At 43.0% G+C, this 24,391-nt stretch overlaps 6 protein-coding genes across 13 annotated transcripts; 3 read left to right on the top strand and 3 right to left on the bottom strand.

The window, feature by feature from the left end:
- The first annotated feature begins 5,010 nt into the window (after window positions 1-5,010).
- Cad96Cb (protocadherin Fat 4-like Cad96Ca) lies at window positions 5,011-13,242 on the top strand. The gene is made up of 5 exons (XM_017164986.3): window positions 5,011-5,247; window positions 8,163-8,464; window positions 10,901-11,944; window positions 12,036-12,765; window positions 12,850-13,242. Exons 1-5 carry the CDS (start codon window positions 5,187-5,189, stop codon window positions 13,080-13,082), a joined length of 2,370 nt encoding a protein of 789 aa, XP_017020475.1. The 5' UTR covers window positions 5,011-5,186; the 3' UTR covers window positions 13,083-13,242.
- LOC108073399 (phenoloxidase-activating factor 3-like) lies at window positions 8,499-13,340 on the bottom strand. Of its 2 annotated transcripts, none has more exons than XM_070287428.1 (2): window positions 13,238-13,340; window positions 8,499-9,430 (listed from the first exon to the last, which is right to left on the bottom strand). In XM_070287428.1, exon 2 carries the CDS (start codon window positions 9,372-9,374, stop codon window positions 8,577-8,579), a length of 798 nt encoding a protein of 265 aa, XP_070143529.1. In that variant the 5' UTR covers window positions 9,375-9,430; window positions 13,238-13,340; the 3' UTR covers window positions 8,499-8,576. The 2 variants fall into 2 exon arrangements, with proteins under 2 accessions (XP_070143529.1, XP_017020480.1); XM_017164991.2 differs by lacking the exon at window positions 13,238-13,340 and adding an exon at window positions 9,651-9,756.
- Window positions 13,341-13,355: 15 nt separating this feature from the next.
- Window positions 13,356-15,828, bottom strand: Alg9 (alpha-1,2-mannosyltransferase Alg9). Its single transcript, XM_017164989.2, has 4 exons — window positions 15,593-15,828; window positions 15,160-15,525; window positions 14,620-15,097; window positions 13,356-14,559 (listed from the first exon to the last, which is right to left on the bottom strand). Exons 1-4 carry the CDS (start codon window positions 15,748-15,750, stop codon window positions 13,687-13,689), a joined length of 1,875 nt encoding a protein of 624 aa, XP_017020478.1. The 5' UTR covers window positions 15,751-15,828; the 3' UTR covers window positions 13,356-13,686.
- Window positions 15,829-16,154: 326 nt separating this feature from the next.
- On the top strand, window positions 16,155-17,231 carry TfIIFbeta (transcription factor TFIIFbeta). The gene is made up of 2 exons (XM_017164992.2): window positions 16,155-16,802; window positions 16,872-17,231. The coding sequence occupies exons 1-2, from the start codon at window positions 16,254-16,256 to the stop codon at window positions 17,169-17,171; spliced, it is 849 nt and encodes a 282-aa protein (XP_017020481.1). The 5' UTR covers window positions 16,155-16,253; the 3' UTR covers window positions 17,172-17,231.
- Window positions 17,232-17,237: 6 nt separating this feature from the next.
- Window positions 17,238-23,248, bottom strand: Cap-H2 (Chromosome associated protein H2). Of its 7 annotated transcripts, XM_017164985.3 has the most exons (10): window positions 22,768-23,248; window positions 22,351-22,535; window positions 22,007-22,209; window positions 20,232-21,346; window positions 19,725-20,038; window positions 19,514-19,652; window positions 18,872-19,452; window positions 18,617-18,814; window positions 18,323-18,535; window positions 17,238-18,041 (listed from the first exon to the last, which is right to left on the bottom strand). In XM_017164985.3, the coding sequence occupies exons 1-10, from the start codon at window positions 22,793-22,795 to the stop codon at window positions 17,985-17,987; spliced, it is 3,033 nt and encodes a 1,010-aa protein (XP_017020474.1). In that variant the 5' UTR covers window positions 22,796-23,248; the 3' UTR covers window positions 17,238-17,984. The 7 variants fall into 7 exon arrangements, with proteins under 7 accessions (XP_017020474.1, XP_017020472.1, XP_017020473.1 ...); XM_017164983.3 differs by having other exon boundaries at window positions 17,238-18,535; XM_017164984.3 differs by having other exon boundaries at window positions 17,238-18,535; window positions 19,725-20,002.
- Window positions 23,247-24,329, top strand: MED7 (mediator complex subunit 7). Its single transcript, XM_017164993.3, has 2 exons — window positions 23,247-23,712; window positions 23,852-24,329. Exons 1-2 carry the CDS (start codon window positions 23,383-23,385, stop codon window positions 24,182-24,184), a joined length of 663 nt encoding a protein of 220 aa, XP_017020482.1. The 5' UTR covers window positions 23,247-23,382; the 3' UTR covers window positions 24,185-24,329.
- The last annotated feature ends 62 nt before the right edge of the window (window positions 24,330-24,391 follow it).

Below are 24,391 nucleotides of genomic sequence, written 5' to 3'. Positions count from 1 at the left end.
ATCTTAAAAAAATCAAAAGATTTGCTGCAAAATATTACTCATTAAAAAAACAACCATTTTGTATCTTACACTGCTTTCTTGCATACTTTCGACCGCCATTTCCATTGCTTAAAAATCTACAACTGAAGAATGGTTCTTTAAATCAAAAATTCTATTCAAATCCAGAAACACAGGAACGTCATGTGAAACTTTAACCCCTCCATAAAACACCTCAAGACCCATTTAAGGCTCGATAAGACGGCAAGCATAATCGACCAGGTTATAAAGTAAGTCAAAAGTGTCGGAAGGAAAGCAACAACCAATTGAAAGCATGGCCCAAAAAACTACTCGAAAGTAAGGGAAGCGTAAAGAACAAGGAAAGCCTGGCACAAAACTAACTATAACTGTACAGGAAAGGAAACCGGGAGCAACAGCGGGAGTGGAGCGGGAGAGTGCAATTATGTGTCGGCGACGTCCAGTCCAAAAATTACAGCAATTAACGACAAGTCACATGCAAATGCAATGTCACTGGGGCTGAGTCACGGCATGGAAGTGGAGTGAAATAGGAGAGTGCCAGCCTGGAAGGTCTTTCAATAAACCGGCTAGGACGCCGACTTGGTTCCCATGGCGACTCCACACAATGTAAACAGAGAGAGCCACACAAAGAAAATAGAGAGAGAGAGAGACAACGAAAGGGGTTGCAAAGCCGGCTCAGTGGAGCGAAACGAAAGCACAAGTGGCGGGCGGGAGAAGCGCCTGGCCGTTGGATTCTACTCATCAATTTGGGCTGGGGCGCGTGCGCTCTGCCAGCAAGCCGCTGTAGTAGTTGTTGTTGTTGTCATGGCACTGCCACCGCTTTCCGTTTCTTTTATTTATATTTTTTTTTCGGCTCTTTCGCGAAGAGAGGAGCTTCGGAGCTCTCGAATGGAAACGCTTGACGAGTGATGTGGAAACATTTTCAACACACAAGTAAAAGCCAGCGTCCAGAGAGGCCTTCCAACGTTTAGAGGCGAACAGAAAGGAACGAAGTAACAGTTCCACTTTAAATCTGCAAAGAATGTCTTTCTGTGGGAGTGATTTCCAACAGCTTAGTTCTTGGGATCATTCCAAATTGTGTCAAAAATTATGCTATACGGATTTATTTATTAATTTTAAGCAAAGTTATTAGTGGTTTTAATATTTAAAATTATTAATCTGTCATCTTAAGCCCTCGATACCATTTTATATTTTACCAAATGACACTAGCATTCTGGCCCGTGCTGTCTTCATGTGTGCTTGCATGTTGATAGTGGGCACAAGTCCAACCGACGCACACCGGCTTTACAGGCTGTTGCTGCCTTTATTGTTGTGTTTTAGTGCTGGTGGTGTTAGCACTCGTCGTTGCATGGTTGTTAGGGGGCACGGCTTTGGCAACATTACGGAAAATCAGTTTGTGTTTGGATCGCGTCGCGAAGAGTTCGTTCAGCGCTGCTGAGTGTGTTGGCTAAAAGCGATTTGGTCAACTTTGTTTTGTGTGCAATGCAATCACAATCATAACAATCACTATAAGCCAAAGAATTCGGAGTGCATATTTAACCCCCAAGAAAAAGGATAAAGTGCGTGCTTAACTAGCATTAATTATGTGAAAACAATAGCAATAGCAAAATGCTTACTGTGATTTAAAACTTACGAGTCGCATTAAGAAAAGGGGTTTTATGGGTAAGAAAGTGACAGTTTATTGGCTCACTTAAGGCTCAAAATTCATTAAAAAAGATTTTCAACGAAAGTTTATTCTTTAAATTAACAAAAATAAAAAAGGGAATAAGGACAAGGATATGTTTCAATTTGAACAAGAAAGGAAGCTAACTTCGGCACGCCGAAGTTTGTATACCCTTGCAGATATTATTTCATTACATTTTACCTATACTTATTATGTTTACAGTTTGACAGTTACAGTTTTGCATTCCCAGCTTTACATTTTGTATACATCTACCGATCGGTTTATATGGCAGCTATATGATATAGTTGTCCGATTCTTTTGAAATTTATACCAAAATTCTAGAATAATAAAATAAGCTTATATCCCGGAGTAGATTAAAATACGTTGAAAACCAACGAATATATAATTTTTTTCTATTAATTTCCCGATCGTTCCTATGGCAGCTATATGATATAGTCGTCCGATTTTCATAAAATTTTTACCAAAATTCAGAAATAATATAAAATGGTCATATCTAAAAAATGGTGCCAAAATGTTGAAAAACAACAAAGTTATAATTTTTTTTCTAAAAATATATCGAACATTTGTATGGCAGCTATATGATATAGTCGTCCGATCCGGCCCGTTCCGACATATATAGCAGTGAGAGTATATAGAAGACTATATGCAAAGTTTCATTGAGATAGCTTTAAAACTGAGGGACTAGTTTGCGTAGAAACGGACAGACGGACGGACAGACGGACAGACGGACAGACGGACGGACAGACGGACAGACGGACATGGCTAGATCGACTCGGCTGTTGATGCTGATCAAGAATATATATACTTTATAGGGTCGGAAACGTCTCCTTCACTGCGTTGCAAACTTCTGACTGAAATTATAATACCCTGCAAGGGTATAAAAATGGGAAAAACCAAATTAATTTTTTTATTAATATTTTTATTTTAATGTATTTTCTTGAAAACAAAGAATTTGACAAATATCAACTTATTAATAAAAAAAAAAATATTAAAGTTATCAAGAAGGGTTTGGATGCTCTTCTAAAATCTAATTCGAAAATAAATGTAATAAAATTTAAAAAATATTTTTTTAGAAAACAAATTCAAAATATTTATATTAGAAATCGTATATAGTTTTTTATTCCATCTTTTGATTAATCTCAACATTTCTCACTTAAAGTTGAAACTTTCCATTTCTTCAATATTGTTTATGACACCTTTTTATCGCTCCCGGAATCCATATAATTATTCCCAATTAAACTTCACCTCTGCCATAAATCAGTTAACACTTTTTTCCCAAATCGCCCCCAGAGCGAAAGAAAAACCCGAGGGAAAACAAGTTCGCCGCCCAAAGCGAATATCGGAAAATGTAAACGTTTTTCCACAGGTGAATGACTTTTTTGTGCGCTTCCGCGGGCTTCCGGTCAAAAAAAGCGTTTTCATTTTCGCCATCGGCCAATGGCCAGCGGCTGATTTGTATGCAAATGTTTGTCTGTCCTCCCAAAACCCCTTGGAATACGTTCATAGAGCCACCATCTCATCCTCCACGCCTTGCGCTCTGGGCACACACACTTTCCCCACCCGCGGCTAGCTGTGTGTGGCATGCCATAAATCCTGGCCAGAAGGAAGCTCCTGCGCGCCATGTTAACGGGCTTTGGAAATTCTTCCACTGGGACCGACTATTCCGGAACCAAGGAAACAGCAACAAAAACATTTTTAACCGCCTTTAGTGGCTGTTGTTGTCTTAATACCCTTTTCATGGTGTCTTGTGGTTTTTAGCTTAAGCTTGGTTGAGGAGGGTTTAAAAGATCTAAGATCTCTTGAATTTGTAGAATCTAATTTAGAGTTGTCACCAAATTTGGTAGCTTTAGCTTTTAAATTCTGTAAAATCAATGACTTGGTTATATTGAGTAGCCAGGTAAAATCTTTTGGTGTTCCAAGGCTAGCAGTTCTTAAGGGGGGATATACATGTAAACCAAAATTTTTTGGGCAAATTTTTTTTTTTGTTTAAAAAATAGTTTATTATTTAAAGAATATAGTGTGTAAGTTTCATTATCGAATTCCAACTCTAAGTGCCTCAAATCAAGTATGCACGCAAGGTTCACAAGTGTAAACGTGGGCACATCAAAAATTTTAAACGTCTTTTTCTCAGCTTCTAATTTTTGCATTTCTACCTATGCTATGGACACGATTCACAAAAAACTATGTAACATATCGGAGTGAATCAAAAATTATTATGATCAGCATGAAATTATCTTCTATTTGAACCTACATGGTTGTTATAAAACTGAGTATTACTATTTTTTAAGAGGGTGGGAAGTGAAAACTGATCACCTGAAAATAACATTTTTTCCTTCAAATCAAAATTTATTTTTTTTGTCTTGATTTCTTTTTGGTTTTTTAGGTTCAAATAGAAGATAAAGGTGTAGTGAATACAAAAAAATTTAGTTTACGGATTTCGGACAGGAATTACGAGCTCTATCGTCTCCATAGCACGGCAACTCAAAGCTCGAGGCGCTACGGCATATGTTCCATAAGTCCGCCATTTTGTAAAATACTGTTTATAGCTAATTTTTTTTATCATCTCTGATTCTACTTTTAACTATATCCAAAGTTTCACGACGATTGCTTGACTATTTCTTATAAAAAAAAATTCACGAAAAATGACCAAATTTTGACCGCTTACATGTATATCCCCCCTTAATATTCTGTTTAGAGAAAGAAAAGACTTTCTGCAGAGTAAATAATCCTGAAAGCCCAGAAGAGAATAGATAATAATATCTCAAAATTATATTAAACATAAGAAGAGTATTTCCAATTTGACAAACGAAACGTATTGCTTCTTGATTGTGTTATTCTTGGAGTTTTTCCTGGTGGAAAAAAATGCCGCCAATTCCGCTGGTGACAACAACTAAGGCTATGTGTGGCAACCGACCAAGTCACCCGACCAACAACTACCAACTCTTTGAGGTGACATGTGTGCGACATTTGCCCCACAAGCAAAAGACAATGAATGAGGAGGAACACTATGCTAAAGATGAAGAACACAACTTTTAGTTGCTAGATATATTTTTCGTGGGGGCTAAGTAGGGGGTGCTAATGTTCCAGTTGCTTTGGTTTCTGTGCCAAAGTGTTTTGTCTATCTAATAATCTTGTAATACCAAGTCTAGAAGACTGTGCAGACTCCCCCCTGTAGACATTATCCATTTCAACTTGCCATTTTGTCAATTATAGAGCAAAGAACAAAGGAAAAGTTGCACGAAAAATTCAGGCAAGAACGTTTATGGCACATCGCAGATATACGCAAATTTATGGCTGAAAAAAAAAAGATAAAACTGCATACAATAAATCAGAAACTCTAACGAAAGACACTCCGGTTAAACAGGGAAATTAAATATGGAATTCCGAGTGAAGTGAACGTTAATTATATGATTTCTGTGGAAGTGTTATGTTGCTCTGAGAAGTTAAAAATACATCAATTGACTTGATAAAACTATTGTTGTACAAAATGTGGATAAAACTTTATGGGATATACTACGTGATCTGGTCTCTGTGCTGGCTTAAAAATGGTAAGTTATATAAATACTTAAGAAAAGAAAACTTAGTAATTACAGTCATAAATTCTTTGAGTAATTTTAAACTTTCCCTGCTTTTACTATGCCATAATTTATCTCATAATACATATGTCAAGCATATATAAATAACTATCTTTATAATTTATTAACTTGTACTGTTGACAAATTATTAAAGACCTTTAATAACAGTATAGTTATAAGATTGGTATGTTGGTTAAGTAACTGCTGATCCGAGAGTTGTCTTTGATAATCGAAAACAAACAAAGTAATTAACCGCATGTAACCCTCGAAAAATAAAAACTGAAAAAAAGTGAAATTCCAAGCGATAGTTTCGGAAAACCAGAGAAAAGTCTGCAAAGAAAACAAACGGAGACGACAGCGACGACAATGATGTTCTGGTCCAACGATTTATGACTGATACAACTTTTTACGTGACTTGCTTGGCTCGTGTATAACCATACCCCAAAACCGTATCGGAATCCCAGTCCCCCCTGTGGAGCAGTTTGCCTTTTCTGGAGTGCATTTACGCATATATACCTATAGCTACCAAGACTTGTGGTCATGAAGTTGTTGCTCCAGTTTGAAGTTCCATTTAGTGCATTAATTTCGGTTCATTACATTGTCATAGTTGAGTGAAATCATTACTCTACTTGGGCAAAGAATGTGTATAGCAGTTGTTGGGGCTTTAATGGCTCTGTCACAGTTCAAGTTCTTCCCTAACGGGCTCTAAGATACCCCCTCAAATAGCTTGACCCGTGCCGGAAAAATTGATTGCAAAATATACCTTTGCCTCTCTCGATGCTTACGATGTTTAACCAGACAGAACTCGCTCGGAGCGGAGCAACTTGTGGCTTCGACTACCACTTGGAATCCCAAAAATAAACCCCTTTGCTGGATAGATAGCGAAGCAAAGTCAGTGGCCCAGACCGAGGAGTTTGTCGTTTCGGTGGCGTTTTCATGAAAATCACCAAGCTGAACGGGGCACTTTTTCTCTTTTCGTTGTTTTATCAAAAAAACTGAAGAGAAAAAACCAAAACAAACCGTATGAAAATTTGTTTTTCTGAACTTTTTGATTGTTGAAACTTTTCTTTGCCATATGCTCACATATTCATATTCACATTCACATCTTCGTTTTTTGGCCAAATTTGTTCAACTCACTTTCATTTGGCTTACACACTCTCCCTCCCAACTTTGCAAAAAATAAAAATAAAATAAAAGTAGAACTTACATAATCGGGAGGTTGGTCTTTAATCTCGACTTTAATTTTACAAAGCTTCGAGGATTTACGCTTGAGGTATTTGCACCTTATGGATGACTCTATGACGATGGCTTACGGAACCCACTTTGTTTTATTCGATGACTCTAATTAGTCTTGGGTTTTATTTTTAATAGTGTGTGCAATTCCTGCCACACATGCATTTGCTACTAATTAGTTGAGGGGATTCAAAGTTGGGTAATCGAAATATAGTTTTTGCGGAATGGATGCCAATGCGTGTGCTTTAGAAAACTTTCCTTTTTGTGCAGAAAGTAGCGCAAGATTCATGTACGTGAGTTATCAGCACACATCACAGAGATTGTTGGGTAATAAATCCTCAGCAATTAGACTAATTTCCAAAGCCACATTTAACTGCCAAAGAAAGTCCGCCAGTACAGAGATCTCCTCCATTGCCATGTGCATTGCCCAATGTCACAACAATTAACCTACAATTGAGATCTTGAAAACGAGCAGAAGATTTCACTCCTCCGTCATATATCATCTGGAGAAAATCCCGCCGGAGATGACCGGCGACCCGCAGTCAGGGTCAATTGCAAACCGTTTACCAGAACGAGCTGAAAAAAAGAATAATAAAAAAAAAAAACACAAACCATCTGAAATTATACTGTTAACACATATCAAGAACTTGTTCTTCAGGCGGTCAAGGGAAGGTAGTAACCGTAACCTGACTTGGGAAATATGTATGCACATACTTGTAAGATTTTATAATGGTATTGCCCAAGAAAGGTGTTATGTCATGCTCCCATGGGACTTGGGTAATTGGGCTAAGGCACTTAACCAACAAATTTATGAAAGTGAGGGGAGGTCAGGCTATTAATACTGCCATTAATAAGTCAAAGTGATAAGGGTTAACAACTTGCAGAAAATCTTAACTATATAAAAAGATTTAAAACCCGACTTAGAGTCTTATTAAAGTGTTTTTTTTTAAAAGAAAATAATACCGAAATTAATCAAACACGCAGCCCAAAAAGTACAAAATCGATTCAACTTTTCCTTCTCCATTTCATGGACGAACTTTTACCACTTTGCATACGAGGAAGGGAAAGGCATGTGGTGTCCGTTCAGAGCAATTTGCATGACCATCTCAGGTTTAACCATTTGCACACTAACACAATTAGATATCAGAGCTTGTCCGGAAACTCAAATCAGCTGCAAGGCAGCCCAATGTGGAGGAACAGTCTAAAGATGTTGTGTTCCATGTGGCCAGCTGTGTGCCTGGTGGTTGGTCTTCGCCTTCGAAGCTCTGGCCGAAAATTGCAGCACTCGGAATGAAAGAAAACGGAAGCTTAGTAGAGCGTATCCGAGGTACGAGCAAACATGTCTGGCGATTCGGACAGGTGGTTCACTGGAACACAAACACTGGACCAGGCACACACTCCGCTCTCCAGTGGTGGCTTCCTCTGCCTGTCGCTGCAATTTGCTTTTCATTCGAAATTAGCAGCAAAGTCCGAAAGTAAATCTGAAAGGGAGAGAGTCCGTTTGAGAAAAGTATTCCTTTTTTTACCAAAGATAACCAGAATTTAGTTGAAATATCAATTTTAAGTATTATAAGCTAAGGTAGTTAATTTCCAACCAGTTATATTTATTAATTTTGACTTAATATATATATTTTAAATAATCTCTCTTATTTCAGCCTCATTTGGCGCCATACTGGACTCACGTTGTTATCTCGAGGGCGGTGGTTCAGCGGAAAGTTTCCTAGCCACCGAAGATCTGGCGGTGGGCTCTATAATTGGAAAGTTAAGGATAAATGGAGATCCCACTGCCGAGACGGGAGATATCAACCTGTCGCTGAGGGAGAAGAACGCCCCAGTTGAGATTGTGGCCGGCACAAAGGAGCTGGCCCTGTCAGTGGAACTGGATAAGGAGGGTCTGAGGGGTCCCTCGTCCATCTACGTTAATGTTATCTGTATAAGGCGGCACTCAACGGATCCGGTAAGATAACTTAGTCACTAAAAAGCTCCAAAGATTGAGGTGTTTTTAAGTAACTTATAAGTTTTAAAAATTTATTAAATTAAAATTGAAAATTAACCTATTACGAGGTCGTTTAAGCCATGTTTTTTAAAATCCAATCCCTAAACGGCAAGACGCGCATAATTTGGTGTATGATTACAGGTGGTTTTGAGGACGTCTTAAGCGTAATGCCCGCTATGCCAATGACGTAGAAGTTCCTTGGCTTTTCCCCTTCATATTCAATGCCCATCAGTGTTCCGCTTGTCAGAGCAGAGTCCCTTACATCCACCATAGCACACAATTGGTTCTCGTAATTAAACGTCATATGGGCCTGCTGCCAATTCCAGGAGCAATACTCCGAACTGGCTGTCTGCACAACCAGCTTCGTCCGAAAGCGGTATTCGTCAGCCAGCGGCTCGACCTTATTAAAGGTTTCTCCCCTGAATCCCGTCATCTCCAGTCGCTGAGCGATGTGATTCCCCTCAACTTTATAGGCGGGCGGCAGGCAAATGGGCTGGACAAAGTCCGAGAACTTTACATTTTCCGCCAGCTTGGCCAGTGCGATTTCATAGTCAAAGCCTTTGCTGTCAAACATTGGGTGCACCACCAGCTCCTCGATATTCACCACTTGCGGAGGCGGGGCGCACTTGATGTCGTTCCCATTCGGGCGACAATCTTCCTTTCGAATATTACGAGTGGCCTGCCAATCCCCAAACAGAATGAACGTGGCATCTCCAAGTCCAGGTGTAAGCACACATCTAGCAGAGATAAGTGCATATCGTTGATGGATCAGCACCGCCGAGCACTTTATCTCAGGGTCCGGATCACTGGAATTGCCATAGCCCACGCGTCCAATCCATGTGTACTCGTCCGGTTCCGTGATTTGTTTCATATTGTAGAGCTGGGCCTCTCTCAGCTTGCCACACTCCGGCTCTAGAGCGTAGATTTCTGAAATTTATAGAAATATTTCAAAAATATTTAAAGTTTTTTGAGTAAAATTCTAGAAGCTTGAGGAGAAACCCAGCTTTGTTAAATATACATGTATATAATTATAAGCTTCAATACAAGCTTTGTTATACAAGATTTGTAAGAGTATTTAGATAGGGAAAATAGAAATAAGTTTATACATACAATTTAGTAACAGCAACAATATACTTGACAAACTTACGTGTTAAAAATACACTTAACAGCCCAAATATAAAAAAGAGCACTGGGATACCCTCCATCTTACATCAACTTTGTTAGCAACCAAACCGATCGATCGGATAGCTTTGAATATTATAATTAATACTATATCAAAGCTTTTTTTCTCAGCTATAAAGTTGTAATATGAGAGATGCGCTTTGGCTGTTGCCAGCTATTTATTTCTCCTTAAAGCAAAACAATCTGACCAAAGGGTAAGGTACATAAATAGGAAATTTATGATTTAAAGATTTTATGTAGTTCAATAAAATGTAGAACAAAGGTAATCAAAGCGGAAACAGCTTGGCTAGGAATATTAAGTAAAGCACAAAGTGAATCAATAGAGTTACCACCATGATGGTGCTGGCTAAGCACTTGTCGATCAGGTTAAAACCGTTATTAATCAGTACTTTGGCCGTCCTGGTCAGTGGCCCACATCGACCGCACTTCCTGTCGAGCAACCGCATTCCGCAGCTGCGAAGGAACTCTTCGTGCAATGGGCAGCGGCAAACCAATTAACCTATATTGAGCTAAGGTACTGCCACCTCCTTGAACCCCATTTCTCCACTGGGAGAGTGCGTGTTCCCTGGGGGCGCTTAACTAAGCCGGTTAAATTTTCGGTAAACACGATTCTAAGCTTCTGAAGTTGCGGCTATTCGTGGAACTCTATAAACAATTGAAAACTTTTGCGCAGACAATGAACGCCCATTTCAATTTAAGAATCAACAAAGCGCCGGCTACAACTTCAACGACTCTGCTAGTTCGCTACTGCAGCTGCAGGTCGAAGAGCATTCGAAGGAGGAGGAGCAGGAGCAGGAGCGGCTTTTGTGGTTAGCCCCAGCTTGGTGGCCATAAATTAGCTATTAAGGCTTCCGTTTGTGGGGCTGAAAAGGAGGTCTGGTGGTTGCTTGCCTTGGGTTTGGGGAACGTCCTGGTTTCGGGGCGAATGTGAGGTCCGCTAAACATGCAAATGTATGCAGGACATTCGCGGTGGGCTTTGAACTCTCGAGGGGTCAGTGACCAGGATTAAAAGTAAGGTGTTCGTCTGAAAGGTGTACAGTGTACACACTTGAAAAATTGTTTAGTCATCAGTCAAAGTAGCTGGATTTCTTACGGATTTCAAAGGAAGGTTCAAAATCGATTGATTTTTTATTTTTTTCAACTTTTTAATAATTAAGAAAACCTAGTTCATAGTTGTCACTTACCTATTACTGTTTTTTCCCCCTAATCCTCCAGAGCTTCGTCGTCCCTGTGAATGTCCGCGTTACTGATGTGAATGATAATGCTCCCCAGTGGATTGGCACTCCGTACACGCTGACCTTGTCGGAGGTGACCGTGCCTGGGACGCGAATACTGCAAGGAGCTCGGGCCGAAGATGCTGATCAGCCGGGACCCTTCTCCACCGTGGAGTACCAGGTGCTGCCTGGTCCGTACTCGGAGTTTGTTCAGTTCCTAAATCCCCTCGAAGGCACCCTGGTGCTGAAGAAGGCCCTCGACTATGAGCAGCTGCAGAACTTTACCGTCAAGTTGCGGGCCCAGGATCAGGGCACACCGCCACGCCACTCGGATACTTTGCTCCGGGTGGTGATCACAGACGCAGATGATCAGAATCCAAGATTTCAGCGGGAATCCTATACAGCGGAGCTGCCAGTGGATGGAAGGCCCGGAGAGCTGCGCATGCGTCCGGAGCCACTGAAGGCAGTGGATCAGGATGAAGGCATCTGTGCGCCGATCCAGTATACGATAGTTCAATCCCAGGATGCCAAATACTTCCGGATTCATCCACACAACGGGGCGATTAGCCTGCTGACTCCCATCGGTTATGCGGACGTGGCCAATGGCGCCACTCTGGTGGTGAAGGCCACCCAGATCGATAACCCCGATCGCTATGCTCTAACCACCGTCCAGTTGACGCGGCCTGGTAGTCACAGTGACCTCAGCACCCTGGCCTTTGTCCAAAAGAGGTTTGTGATGCGCATTCGCGAGGACACGGCTGTGGGAAACCGGATACTAGCCTTGCCGACCAACAAACCGGGCAAACATTTAAAGTACACCATTCCGGATCCTGTAAACTCTCAGTTCTTCAGCGTGGGATCTCTGGGGGAACTGGTCCTGGCCAAGCCACTCGACTACGAGAAGATGACCAAACATGAGTTCCAGGTTATGGCCACCGATGGAATGACCAATAGCACCGCTGAGCTCACGCTGGATGTGATCGACGTCAATGATTGGGAGCCGCGATTCAGGGAGACACACTATGAGTTCATGGTGCCCAAGAGCGTAAGTATTCTATACGATTTGGGAGGAGGGATTTTCGGGGGAAAAAAAATATGTAGCGTTCTTAACCTTTCATCTTTCCGTCTGTCTCCAGCAGTCCCTACAGTCCCGAGCGGATTCCTTCGAGGGCGTACTCATCGGCAAGGTGGAGGCGGCGGATGGCGATCGCAACGATAAGTTGGAGCTCTCACTGCGGGGCCAGCATGCTGGCTTATTCGAGATCGATGCCAGCGGCAATATCTTCATGCGTCCGGAGCAGCTGCAGAGCCTTAACGAGTCTACGGTTCACTTGATTGCCATTGCCACGGACACGGGTGTGCCGCCCAGGAGCACCTCAGTCCCAGTAAGCGTGACTATGGAGGGTCTGACCCTGGCCCAGTCCGGTTGGAATAGCAGCATGCTGGGCATGTTCGGTATGATAGTGGGCCTCTTCCTAATGATCATTGTGGCGCTCAGCTGCTACATTGTGCGGTCCAAGAAGCAGGGCAAGAGTGCCTCCAGCGGTCTGGGTCTTGGCCGAAATCGTGTGCACAGCCAGGCGCACAGCAGCGTGTCCTCGGCCAATCTGGTCACCCACGAGAAGCTGGCCGGGAATGGCAATGGCAACGGCGCCAGCGTGACCAGCGGTGGAGTTTCCGTGCTGCACATGAAACACGGCGGCAATATCACCATGGCCAATCCAATGAACAATGGCCTGCATCATGTGGCCAGTGGAGCCAGCAGTAGCATGGCTCTCGGCAGCTCCGCCGCACTGCTGGAGAGGGAACGAGAGCGCGAGCGGGATCGAGAGCGACAACGGGAGAGCTATGCGGCCACAGTGCGCAGTAAGTTGGACTATTTTCCCTATAAAAAACAGTTATATCCCGCCACTCACCCGAAACACTCACTATAAGTAGTCTTTTTGCCAGGCATCGTTTCGCGCGCCTCTGCCAACGGTCAGCTCTTCGAGGAGGAGGACGAGATCGAGCACGACTCGCTGCAGACGGATAATAACAACCGGAAGGTGGCGGTTACCGGAGCGATAAGTGGCGGCGGGGTCACCACCATCACGACCACGTCGGCCAATGCCAACGGCTCAAATCTTCTATCTGCCACCGATGCCATGGGCTCCTCGGAGAACAACTTGACGGTCTACTTCTAGAGCTGTGACAGTCAGCTATCTGCTCGCGGAGTGCTTGTAAATATCGCTGCTAAGTCAGTTTAGGATTAGGTTTAGGACCCCGCCCCCCCCGCGCACACGTGTATTGTACATTGAGTAGACCAAATATAGCATTGTAAACAGAACCCAGCACACACCTTTGATGATCTAGGCTAAGTCCGAGCGATTTCCATTGTAAAGTTTTGCTTCCCCGATTTTATGTGGATCGATCCGAGTGCGTCCAATAAAGTTTTCGAATATTAAAACAAAAGCATGTACGAATCTCGTTGTTTATATACTTTTTTTGAGGCTTATTTTCTACTTCGATATTCAGCATTGAACTTCACAACTTTGGCATGGACACAACATAAAAAACAAAAATCATGGGACATATAGAGTATGATTCACTGGGTTAAAAGGATCCTAACTGGATTTATCATAGGAATGGAAAGATTAAATGTCGATTAAATTTTAAATTAAAATCTACAATTTTAAAATCTGATGACATGGAATTGCCGTTAGTCATCGCATTTCTTTAACTATAAAAATCCTCCCAGACTTTTGCTAAGGAAAAAATGCTGTTTAAATGGCACGACAATCTTCACCTTTACCTTCCATTGCGTTTCGGCTTCCGCTTGAGCAGATTAAAGTCACCATACTGAATGTGATTGTCGGTGAGGAATGGCACATAAAAGGCACGCAACACCTTGTGCGACTTCTCCGGTATGAGGAAAGGCAGGCTCTTCATCACCGTCCACTCTTTGGATCGCTTCGAGTAGTTGGGTTCCAGCGCCGTGTACTTGCCCTCGTCGAAATCGACGAGAAAATCGCATTGGTTGTAGTCAAAGTACATGTGCTCGTTCTCCTGATTGAGATCATTGAAGTAGGGATGCACCACCTGGGTGGCATTGTCACCATTGACATAGTACGCCGGCAGCATGCCACGGAACTCGGACTTTAGGAAGCGCAGGCGAAAGTTCCGGGCAGGGAAGAAGAAACTTCCCGGATAACGATGCCAATCCTTGCCAATGCAGACATTGTATATGAAGTTTGGGTTATATTGTGGGTCCGCCTTGAACTGATTGAGCTCCAGCATCAGATCCATGGGTGCATGGTAGTTCCTGTACAAAGCAAACACTCGCGAAAGTCCGAGCAGTGTGCTTGTCACCATCACCAGGATGGCAATGAACATGCTGTGGTCCAGATAATGAACGCCCGCCTTGATCTTGAATACCAGCGACTTGAAACGGAAGAAGATGCGCTGGTACACATCCACGGTGATGGCGCCGCAAAGCGAGATCAATGGATAAACAGGGAACAGGAATCGCTCCTCCTTATGCGGTTGGGCGAAAAAGACCAGGAGCCAAAGGTAGAGTGGAGCCAGCGAGATGTAATGGGGAAAGTTCAGCGTAGACTTGGACTTGGCAGGCACAATGAGGTAATCCATGACCAGCATAATGGGTAGTTGCAGGGCCAGTAGCTAGGATATAGTAAAAAGGATTATAATCTTGTTCCAACCAAGAACAGCTCCAACTCTCACCCAAATAATGTTAAAGTTGAGGAAACCATTGACGATGTAGTAGCTCAACGGTTCCGTCCCAAAGATGTTCGGTCCGTGGCTGGTGAACACATTATACCACACGATGTTCAGCGGGGCAAATGTCAGCTTGCCAAAGTAGCTCGTATCGATGGCAATCATGGGAATGGCAATCGAGGCGCCAGAGATCAGGGTCCACTGAACAAACGTCTTCCAGTCTCGCTGTCTAAGTAGCATCTCCAGTACCACGGGTATGCCAATTAGAGCGGCGAATGGCCAACCCAACAGAGCCGAAATGGCTGTAAGGAATATGGCCAAACAGTAGTTACGCTGCCACCAGGCGGCCAGAGCAGCGCATCCAAAGTACATGGAGAACGAGGAGGGCAACAGAGCAGTGCTGGACACGAACATGCCAACGCTGAACAGTTGGAATATCAGCCAGAGGCGACCGATGTGTATGCCAAACTCCTGGCAAATGGACCTGGAATATGGTTATTATATTAATGTATTCTTTCCAAGATTCGATTGGCCTGCGGGACTTACTTGTACATAAACCGCTCCATTACCGCACAGCCGAAGCCCAGCATGCAGCGCACCATATAGAAGATGAGTATGGGACTCGGGTTGAAGATCTTCTGGTAGAAGTAACCGGGCACGCCCTGCAGCAGTAGGTAGGTGTAGGAACGCAGCCCGAACTGCGGGCTATACTCCCATGTCTGCAGGCCGTGGCCATTGATGATGTAGTGCAGCGGCTCCCAGTAGTTGAAGGTCTCGTCACAGTCGGCAATGTACGCCCAAATGGCGCTGCATAGCCGGGCGCTAACGAAGGTCTTGAAGGCGGTCTGCACGCTGGGCATAATGGGATTCGGGTTGCTGCTCTTCTCCTGGCTCCCAGTAGCCGATTGCTTGCTGCGGGCAGGCAAGAGTTGTGTAATTTGGTTTAGTCAAATTCACAGAGAATGATTGTCTTTCTTACCGCTTTTTGGAATCCTTTTGCTTCTTATCCTTCTTGCCGGCCGGTGCCGGGTCCTTGTTGCTGCCATTGAGGCCCAGCCGCTTGGGCGGCTTCTTCGACAGAATCTGGTTGTCCGCCTTATTGGCAATATAGCGTGCACGCGCTGCCGGGGGCGCCATGATCCGGAAAATGGAAAAGTGCCGGCGTGGGAAATGTAAGTAGAATTTGCAAGTGCAAGTGTAGCAGTGTGGCCATATCCGGAGCGGTTAAAAATACCACATACAAGTGCGGCCAAAATAATAGCATTAATTATGGTGAAATGAAAAATATATATGTGTATATGTTAAAAAATTTTGAGTTTTTCTTATTTGCCTTGCATTTTAATTTTGTTGTTATAAATAAAAATATATTAATTAATATTAGTTAATTATTTTATTACTTGAAAAACATTAACAAAAAAATTACTTACAAATTTTAAAACAGATGCAATTATGTTGAAAAATAGATATTAAATACATTTCCCCATTTAGTATTTTAGTTATTATTATTATTTTTACCGCAACTGTAACGAAATCGAACCTTTTCAAACACTTTTTGCAACACTGAAACAGAAACCTGAAAAACTGTTTGTTGTCCACCGCTGCAAGTGCCATCCCTCCGTAAGTCGCGTCGCCAAAACACAATGTCTAAGGACGACAAGGATAAAGTTCAGATAATCGACAAAGACCTGGATCTGTCGAACGCCGGACGTGGCGTGTGGCTGGTCAAGGTACCGAAGTACATTGCCCAGAAATGGGAGAAGGCTCCGTCGAGCATGGACGTGGGCAAGCTGCGGATCAGCAAGACGCCCGGTCAGAAGGCCCAGGTTTCGCTCTCGCTCACACCCGCCGTCCTGGCTCTAGATCCAGACGAGAAGATACCCACAGAGCACGTGCTGGATGTGTCGCAGGTCACGAAACAGACATTGGGGGTATTCTCGCACATGGCGCCGGCTGAGGCGGCCGTTGCCAGCGTTGGCAAGGAGAACTCGTCGTCGTCGCAGCCGGACAACGAGAAGCTCTACATGGAGGGTCGCATTGTACAGAAACTGGAGTGCCGTCCGATCGCCGATACTTGCTATATGAAGCTAAAGCTGGAGTCCATTCGCAAGGCATCGGAACCACAGCGTCGGGTGCAGCCCATTGATAAGATTGTGCAGAACTTCAAGCCCGTCAAGGATCATGCACACAATGTAACTAATATTGTTATTTTGTCTATGAGTCAAAAACAGAATGCTAAGACTATATTTTTATCTTTTCAGATCGAATATCGGGACCGCAAGAAGGCCGAGGGCAAGAAGTCTCGCGACGACAAGAATGCTGTGATGGACATGCTATTCCACGCCTTCGAGAAGCACCAGTACTACAATATTAAGGATCTCGTCAAGATCACCAATCAGCCGATTAGCTACCTCAAGGAGATTCTCAAGGATGTCTGCGATTACAACATGAAGAATCCGCACAAAAACATGTGGGAGCTCAAGAAGGAGTATCGCCACTACAAGACTGAGGAGAAGAAGGAGGAGGAGGAGCACAAGTCCGGCAGCAGCGATTCCGAATAGCATATAGCAGAAGATTTTCTATAATTTGTTTATGATTAAAAACATATTTAAGTGATTGCATGATTTTTTGTTTTATTCCTTAAAAACTAATCTTAGGCTACTGAAAAAAAAACGAATTTCTTGCACACAATTTGTAAATAGAATTTTCTTTCTTGCACTCTGGTACTTACATATATATATGTACAAACTTCTCTGGCCCTGCACATATTTACAATCTTAATTTAAAGTTTTATTCACAGTGCATAGAGCCAGAAGAAATCTATACATTTCTCTTTTCATAATTTTGTACAATACGAGATCAGGTACTTGATTGTAGTACTACCAGCTCATATGAATTTCCAAAACGTAATTGGTGATTGTTCAAGATGCAAAATTAAATTACATTTACAATACAGTTTAAGAATGTAAAGAAAGGAAAATAAAATGTTATATAAAATTAAAGGAAACAACCAAAGTGTGTTAATGTTATAAGAAAAAATGAAATAAAAAAGAAAATAAATTTGATAAAGAATAAGAAAAATTAGAGAAAAGAGAAATTTAAAGAAAATGTATATAAAAGAAAATAAAATTTCAAATGCCAAAACTGAAAATATAAAATTTTGAAGAAAATTAAAGGGAAAACCAAAATGCATGTTGATCTCTTTCACAATGTTTAGGAACACAGAGCTTAAATAATACTGTTTAACTAAAAACTATACACAAATATTGCGTCTGAAACTTAAAACATAGATTTTTACATTGCAAACCATCTTAAGGGATATCTACCCTAATACTTTGCACGGAAACTTAATGAAAATTTTCTGGCAATAGGCTCTAGCTAAGCCTCTTGATCTTTCGGTACTTCTGGGAAAAGTGCATTTGCCGCTGGGCCTGAAAATGGTGCAAGGGGTTTAGTTACAATTGTGATAGAGGGACACGCACTGAAGAACACCACCAGGACGCAAAGGATCTACACAAAGATCTTCGACAATCTACAGCTAATATACAACATTTAACACATATACTACACAGTCTTCTACAAGTAGAGACTAGACTTCCTGGGACGCCGATGCCAGTGAAGAGCACATCGACGATATTCCCGAGTCGGTGTCATACGCAGACTGGCTCATTTTGGGGACTGACTGTATCAATCGAACTGTTTTTGCAAACACCTCAGGAGACGCCACTTCTGATGACTTCCGCTTGGCCGGTTTGCTCTTGTCCTCGGCAGCAGGAGCAGCAGCAGCACTCATGTTGCCCACATCGTCCTCGGGATGAATTTCCTGTCGTTTTGTACTCTTCAGCTGCATGCAAAATTGTGACATTTCGATGGGCTTGCTTTTGTCGCGATTTCCGAAATCCAACGATACGTTGCCATGATTTGTCTGCAATTATAAATAAATTTATATATATATATAATAGAAAATTATAAATAAATCTCTCTGCCCGATAAACTCTTTACTTACCAGGACGAGGGAGGCCAGCATGTAGCGACACATGATACTGGGGTCCTTGTCGGCCATTACATCGGCTAACGTGGCCTGGCCATTGTCTCCTGCCTTGCAGACATTCAAAATCTCAGTGCCCAGATCCTTGATGTTGAAGTTTTGCCGCGCATGGGCTGCCTCCAGGGTGGGTGCTAATCGCATATGCCAGTCACGGATCTACCAAGAGATTTGGTTAAACATTTAAATTTAAAAACATGTGAAGGATAAACCCACCATTGTGCTGGAGTCAGTGAAATCTGCGTTTTCGATGTCCAGACTGGTTTCATCATCAATGTCCTGGCTAACTCCTTCCTCTATGCCGTCGTCATCATTTGCTGGTGCTTCGTCAATTATTGTGGATTTTTCTAGCAGCGTTGTGATCTCCAACGTTGTCTGGTCAAGTTGTGCGCCATCGGTGGCATTTAATTCGGCGCCCAGTCCGCTATCTATTCTAGTATTTAATGTGCCCTCTAAACCACATCCTATTTCCGAGTTTTCAGTTATGTCCTCTGAAGAGGGTTCAGTGGTTGCGTTTAATTCGGAATTTATGGTTTCTGAGACCACCGCCTCAATGGTTTCTATTAGCGCCTCTGGATTCGCCGCTTCACTAGGAGCATTTCCCTCCACTGGATCGACAGAAGGTATATCTATGGGCGCTTCTGGATTCGCCGTTTCACTAGGTCCATTTCCATTCACTGGATTTCCGGAGGAATCGACTTCATTCTTTACTTCTGGGGTAAGAGTCCTTGACTGGTTTTGTACTTCATCAAGGGCAAAGCCAGAGTCCATAGTTGGTCGTCGATAGCCAAGGAAATCTAAAACATTTTTCCGAGTCTTTAATAACAGATAATCTAAGTTAATCTAAGGTTCTCTTACTCATATCCATATCAAACTCTACGCTCACCGGTGACGCGGGCCCATCTTCTTGATTTTCTTGGATTCTTTTGCTAGGCAAGACCAGGGCTCTCGGTGTAGGTTGCGTTTTCGGTTCCGCCCCTCGCTTGCTAGGCAGGCGCTAAAATCATTTTATTTTTTGTTATACAATTTATATAAAAAACATTTAGTTATATTACAAAAAATCACTTACCGCCTTCTTAAATGTGTCATACTCCTTGGGCAGTTTAAAAAAACATTTTCGACGAACGTGTTTATTAGGAAATCCGAACATATTCATCACAATGGGATAACAGACCTCCCTGGGAACATTTACCGGTTCCTCGGCATGCATCACAATGATGGGAGCTGTTCCCTCGGTCTCCTCTGGAGGTTGTGCCTCCACCTTGATCTCGTTGAGATCCGTCATCACGGCATTCTTATCTATCACCGCAGTTTCGAACTGGCGGCGTTGCTTCTGATCTTCAAAATCTGAAAGAACAACACCTTCATCTTCAAATGACTGGCCTGCCGTGACAATGCAGGGATGCAAGTGGCGGGATCAAGAAGTGTCAAAATAAACAAAAAAAGACATAAGGGAAACCAAAGTGTAAGTAATCCAAATTCTACAACACAAAGATTAACAAAAACCTTAACCTTAATAAAAAAAAAACAAAACGCTTTGGGCAGCATGTTTATATTTGGATTGCTATTGGTTTACCTGTATGATGAGAATCTGAGACATCGTCCATACCGATGCCGAAATCGATTTGCAACAGCTCCGCCTCCGTCACGGGGGGAAAGTCCAATCTTGTGCTGTCAAGGACATTTGACTCGTTTATGGCAAATGTGCTGGACTCGTTCAGGGCTAACGTGCTACTCAGCGGTGGATTCTCCACTTGGCTAACACTTAGCGAACCATTTTCCTCTTGGCTAATGCTTAGGGAAGAGTTCTCTACCTGAGAAGAGTTCTCCCCTTGGCTAATGCCTATGGCCGAGTCCGCCACTTGGCTTACGCTTAAGGACGAGTCCTCGACCTGACTAACACTCAAGGAATCGTCGACCGTCTGGCTAACGCCAAGAGTGGAATCAATGCCGCTGTTTTGCTGAGTCAAATTCATTGATTCACCAAAACCAGAATCTATAGACACTTGATTCTGCAGAGCTTCGCCGGTTGATTCGTTGATGTCGCCCAGCGTCGATTGATCTACATCCATGGCTTCGGTAAGTCCTGCTTCATTTGGTTCCAAGGCCTGATCCTCTTCCAGACGCGTCCTTTTCGCTAAACTCGTTTCGGAGCTTACATCTAGCAATCTTTTTCCCTGATCGTCCATCCTTCTTCTCGTCCTGACGGTTGCGCCGTAACGAGAAGCAAGCATTTTATTTTCTAGCGCTATGCACTCTTCCAGATAATCCTTGGTGGTCATGTGCTCGTTAAGGATCTCTGAGGTGTTCATCTGATTTGTGTGCACGTACTCTTTGATCAGATTCAACCGCTCGAAGGGAATGTCGGGCAGGAGTGTATTGTATCGATGCTCCACATGATAGGTAAACATTTTGTACTGCTTCTTCTCGTCCTGATCCAGGGGATTCTGGGGATCAACAATGGGCGCGTGACGCCACAGGTTGGGCGGCATGTGATCCTGGTAAAGGTATTCTATAGTGCGGTTTTTCATGCACTTAACGAAGCCGGTCGTGTTGAAACGTTTGTCATCGGACATGGTTTTAAATCGACGCGGTTCCATTGTGAGCATGTAAGGATCTACATCCTTCTTGGTTAGCTTCTTAGCGCGACGCTTGCGTGGTTCCTCCGGTTTGGGTGCAGTGTTCTCTGGCCTGTAAGAAAGAAATTAAAGTTTAATCGAAATTCTGATAGGGTCAGGGTAACTTATTAACAATTAATGTGGGTATTTCGTTTGAATTGTTGTTATTTTACCAAATTATCCCATATTTCTCAAAGTTGAAAATAAGAGATTATAGGAACAGTAGCATCTAGAAGCTTTTGGGAATCCTAGTGAAAATGCAGGTGAATAAGAATTATAATTATTATTTTCTAAATTCCTATCTAAATTCCCTACATTATCAGAAAGCAACGTTTTTTTTTTTTTCATATGAAATAAATTTATGAATGATCTAATGTGACTTGCTATCTTAGTTTTAAACTTTTCTCTCATTACTCAAGCTTTAAAGCACTCGGCATTTGTTTATCACAGAGAATTCATTCATTAACATGTGATTAGGAAACGGGAAACGAAGCCCGGGTTCACTGATCACTGATGTTGGGCGTAAATAAAGCCGAAGATGGGGGTGTAGGAGAATCAGAGATAAGCGGTATTTTGGCACTTGATAAACCGATAGCGCCTACGCAGACGGAATGGCGACACACATACACGCCGGTTGCGAGCACATGGCTTTCAAAATCTTTTATCTCCCACCACGCCATTCGCCAAAAACTCCATGCGAAGTGCTGTTATTGTTGGCCATTCATGTACTCACCCATTGCTTTCGCCGGCCGGCTCCCTTTGCACTTGGGATATGAGCAATGAATCGACCTGATGCTCCACTCCCTGGTACACGTATTCAACGCGATCTCCATAGATTTTGCCGCTGAAGTGGATGGTTCTTCCAGCGGCAAGAAGGGCCGCTCGCCGGGTGACATCATTATCCGCCAGAGAGTGGCGCAGGAAATCGTCACCATACTGTAAAACGAATATACAATTAATTAATTAACTAGTTAAAAATTAGATTTTTTTTAAAGAATTACGTAATTTTGAAATTATGATTTTCATTTCATTCAGTAAAGAGTTCTCTCCTTCTCTGTTCTTGTTATGCCCACTTACATATCCCATCGATATCCGCAGGTCCGTGGAGTAGTCGGTGTTCTTCGAGACTTCCTCGAGCAGGTTGACCAGCGAGTCCAGATCCTGTTGTTCTTCGTAGGTCTCGATGCACCTGGAAACATTCGTTCCCGGTCGACTTCTCGCGACTTCCAATATCAGGTTTCTAGCTTCTGTTCTGCTGCAGCCTAAAAAAAGGGGCGAAAGGGAAAAAGAATTTCTTATAAACGCCCAATCGCAGATCCGCTTTATTGTTTATTTCTTCTCTCCATTTCCACACACAAGCACACTCACACACACACCCCACCACTTAACACACACACACGCCGTAAACTGGAAATAGCGCTGACATGATCCGACGATCGCCGGAGGCGCTGAAGACCTCGATGGCGTCATGGCACATGGCCCTGCGTTACTTACCCGGTTCTTCCGAAGATGCCCGCTCCATGGCTTAGTGCTGAAAACTATAAAGTGTCTTTTTCATAATTTCAATTTCATACTTCCTCCTGCTCATTCTGGGGACGGCTTGCACGATTTGTTACACACACACACAAACAAGCACGAGGCACAAAAACAAAATGGTGGCAGCACGCCGTCTTTTTCTGTTGTGCTAAATATTATTTGGATTGATTCGAGTCTTTTATCACTGAATTTTTGTTTTTCGCAGGGAATTGGCGCGAATCGGAGCAGGGATAATTTCCTATTCACTCTTGATATGTATTTCCCATTTTGTTTTGCTCTCCGTGAGCGAAAATCAGAGAAGCGAATGAGAGATGAGACAAACGTGAGAAGAGAATGGTAGCAACAAAGTCGTGACTCGTGACTGGGACGTCTGGCAACGCCTCGTGCGTGAGCTAGCCAGACTTTTTGTGCGTTTCAGTGTGCCCAGCTGCCGTTTCAGGTGAAGATTTTTACACTAATAACCTACGGTAACACTGCGTGGCCTAATATTATTGTGAAAATTATTTTGGAATAACAAATTCGAAGTTAACGTTTATATTGACCTTAAGTAAGCATAAGCAAAAGGAAACGGCCATGTCCAACCAGGAGACCCAGGTGTCCAGCCTGCCGATGCCGCCGGAGCGCTACATCAGCAACTACACAGAGGAAAACATTCGGCGGAACCGCGCTCCCCGTCCGCCGCCCCCGCCGTCACAGCACGAAGTATATAGCATGTTTGGGATCCAGTACAACAACGACGAGATGATCCGGTCTCTGGAGTCGCAGAACATCAAGCGTCTGATTCCCATTCACTTCGACAGGCGCAAGGAGCTCAAGAAGCTGAACCACTCGCTGCTGGTCAACTTTCTGGACCTGATCGACTTCCTCATCTTAAATCCCGACAGTATTCGACGCACGGAGAAGGTAATAAATCATATGAAGCAACAGATTCCTTCACAATTATAATTCAATAGTTTCTTAAGGAAGTTTGCTTTAATTATAATTTGGATACTGCCTTCGGATTTTTTGAAAATAATCTAAACATCTCCCTTGTATTTTTCAGATAGACGATCTGAGTCTTCTGTTTGTGAACATGCATCACCTGCTCAACGAATTTCGGCCCCATCAGGCTAGGGAAACGCTGCGCGTCATGATGGAAATGCAGAAGCGACAGCGCGTGGAGACAGCCACTCGTTTTGAAAAGCACTTGGAGCGGGTGCGCGAGATAGTAAATACGGCTTTTTCAGCACTACCTGTTCTGGGCGATGACGATGAGAATGGCGGGGCTAAGATCAAGACGGAGGTGGATCCGTTGGAGACGAATGCAGCGGCCAAGAATGATCCCAGCTACCAGCATGATCGTATGTTGTGCAAGCTAGTGGACGCCATCGAATGAGGTGGACGGACAGAAGACTGGACACCGGCACGGGACAAGAGTTTGTGTCAATCATTGTGAATGGCTTGAAAAAGAGGAACCTCTTATATATTTATAACTGCTTTTAGTGTAAGAAATAAAACCCAAATTGTGTGTGTGATGAGAATCTTTCACGTCTTATGAGTAATTCATTCACTTGCTCTGCCCCCAAATATGTTTAGTCATGAT

The sequence above is a fragment of the Drosophila kikkawai genome, chromosome 3R, assembly GCF_030179895.1.
Source record: "Drosophila kikkawai strain 14028-0561.14 chromosome 3R, DkikHiC1v2, whole genome shotgun sequence".
NCBI lineage: Eukaryota > Metazoa > Arthropoda > Insecta > Diptera > Drosophilidae > Drosophila > Drosophila kikkawai.
Note: the sequence above shows the minus strand (reverse complement) of the source record. Positions and strands in the feature narration are given on the sequence as shown.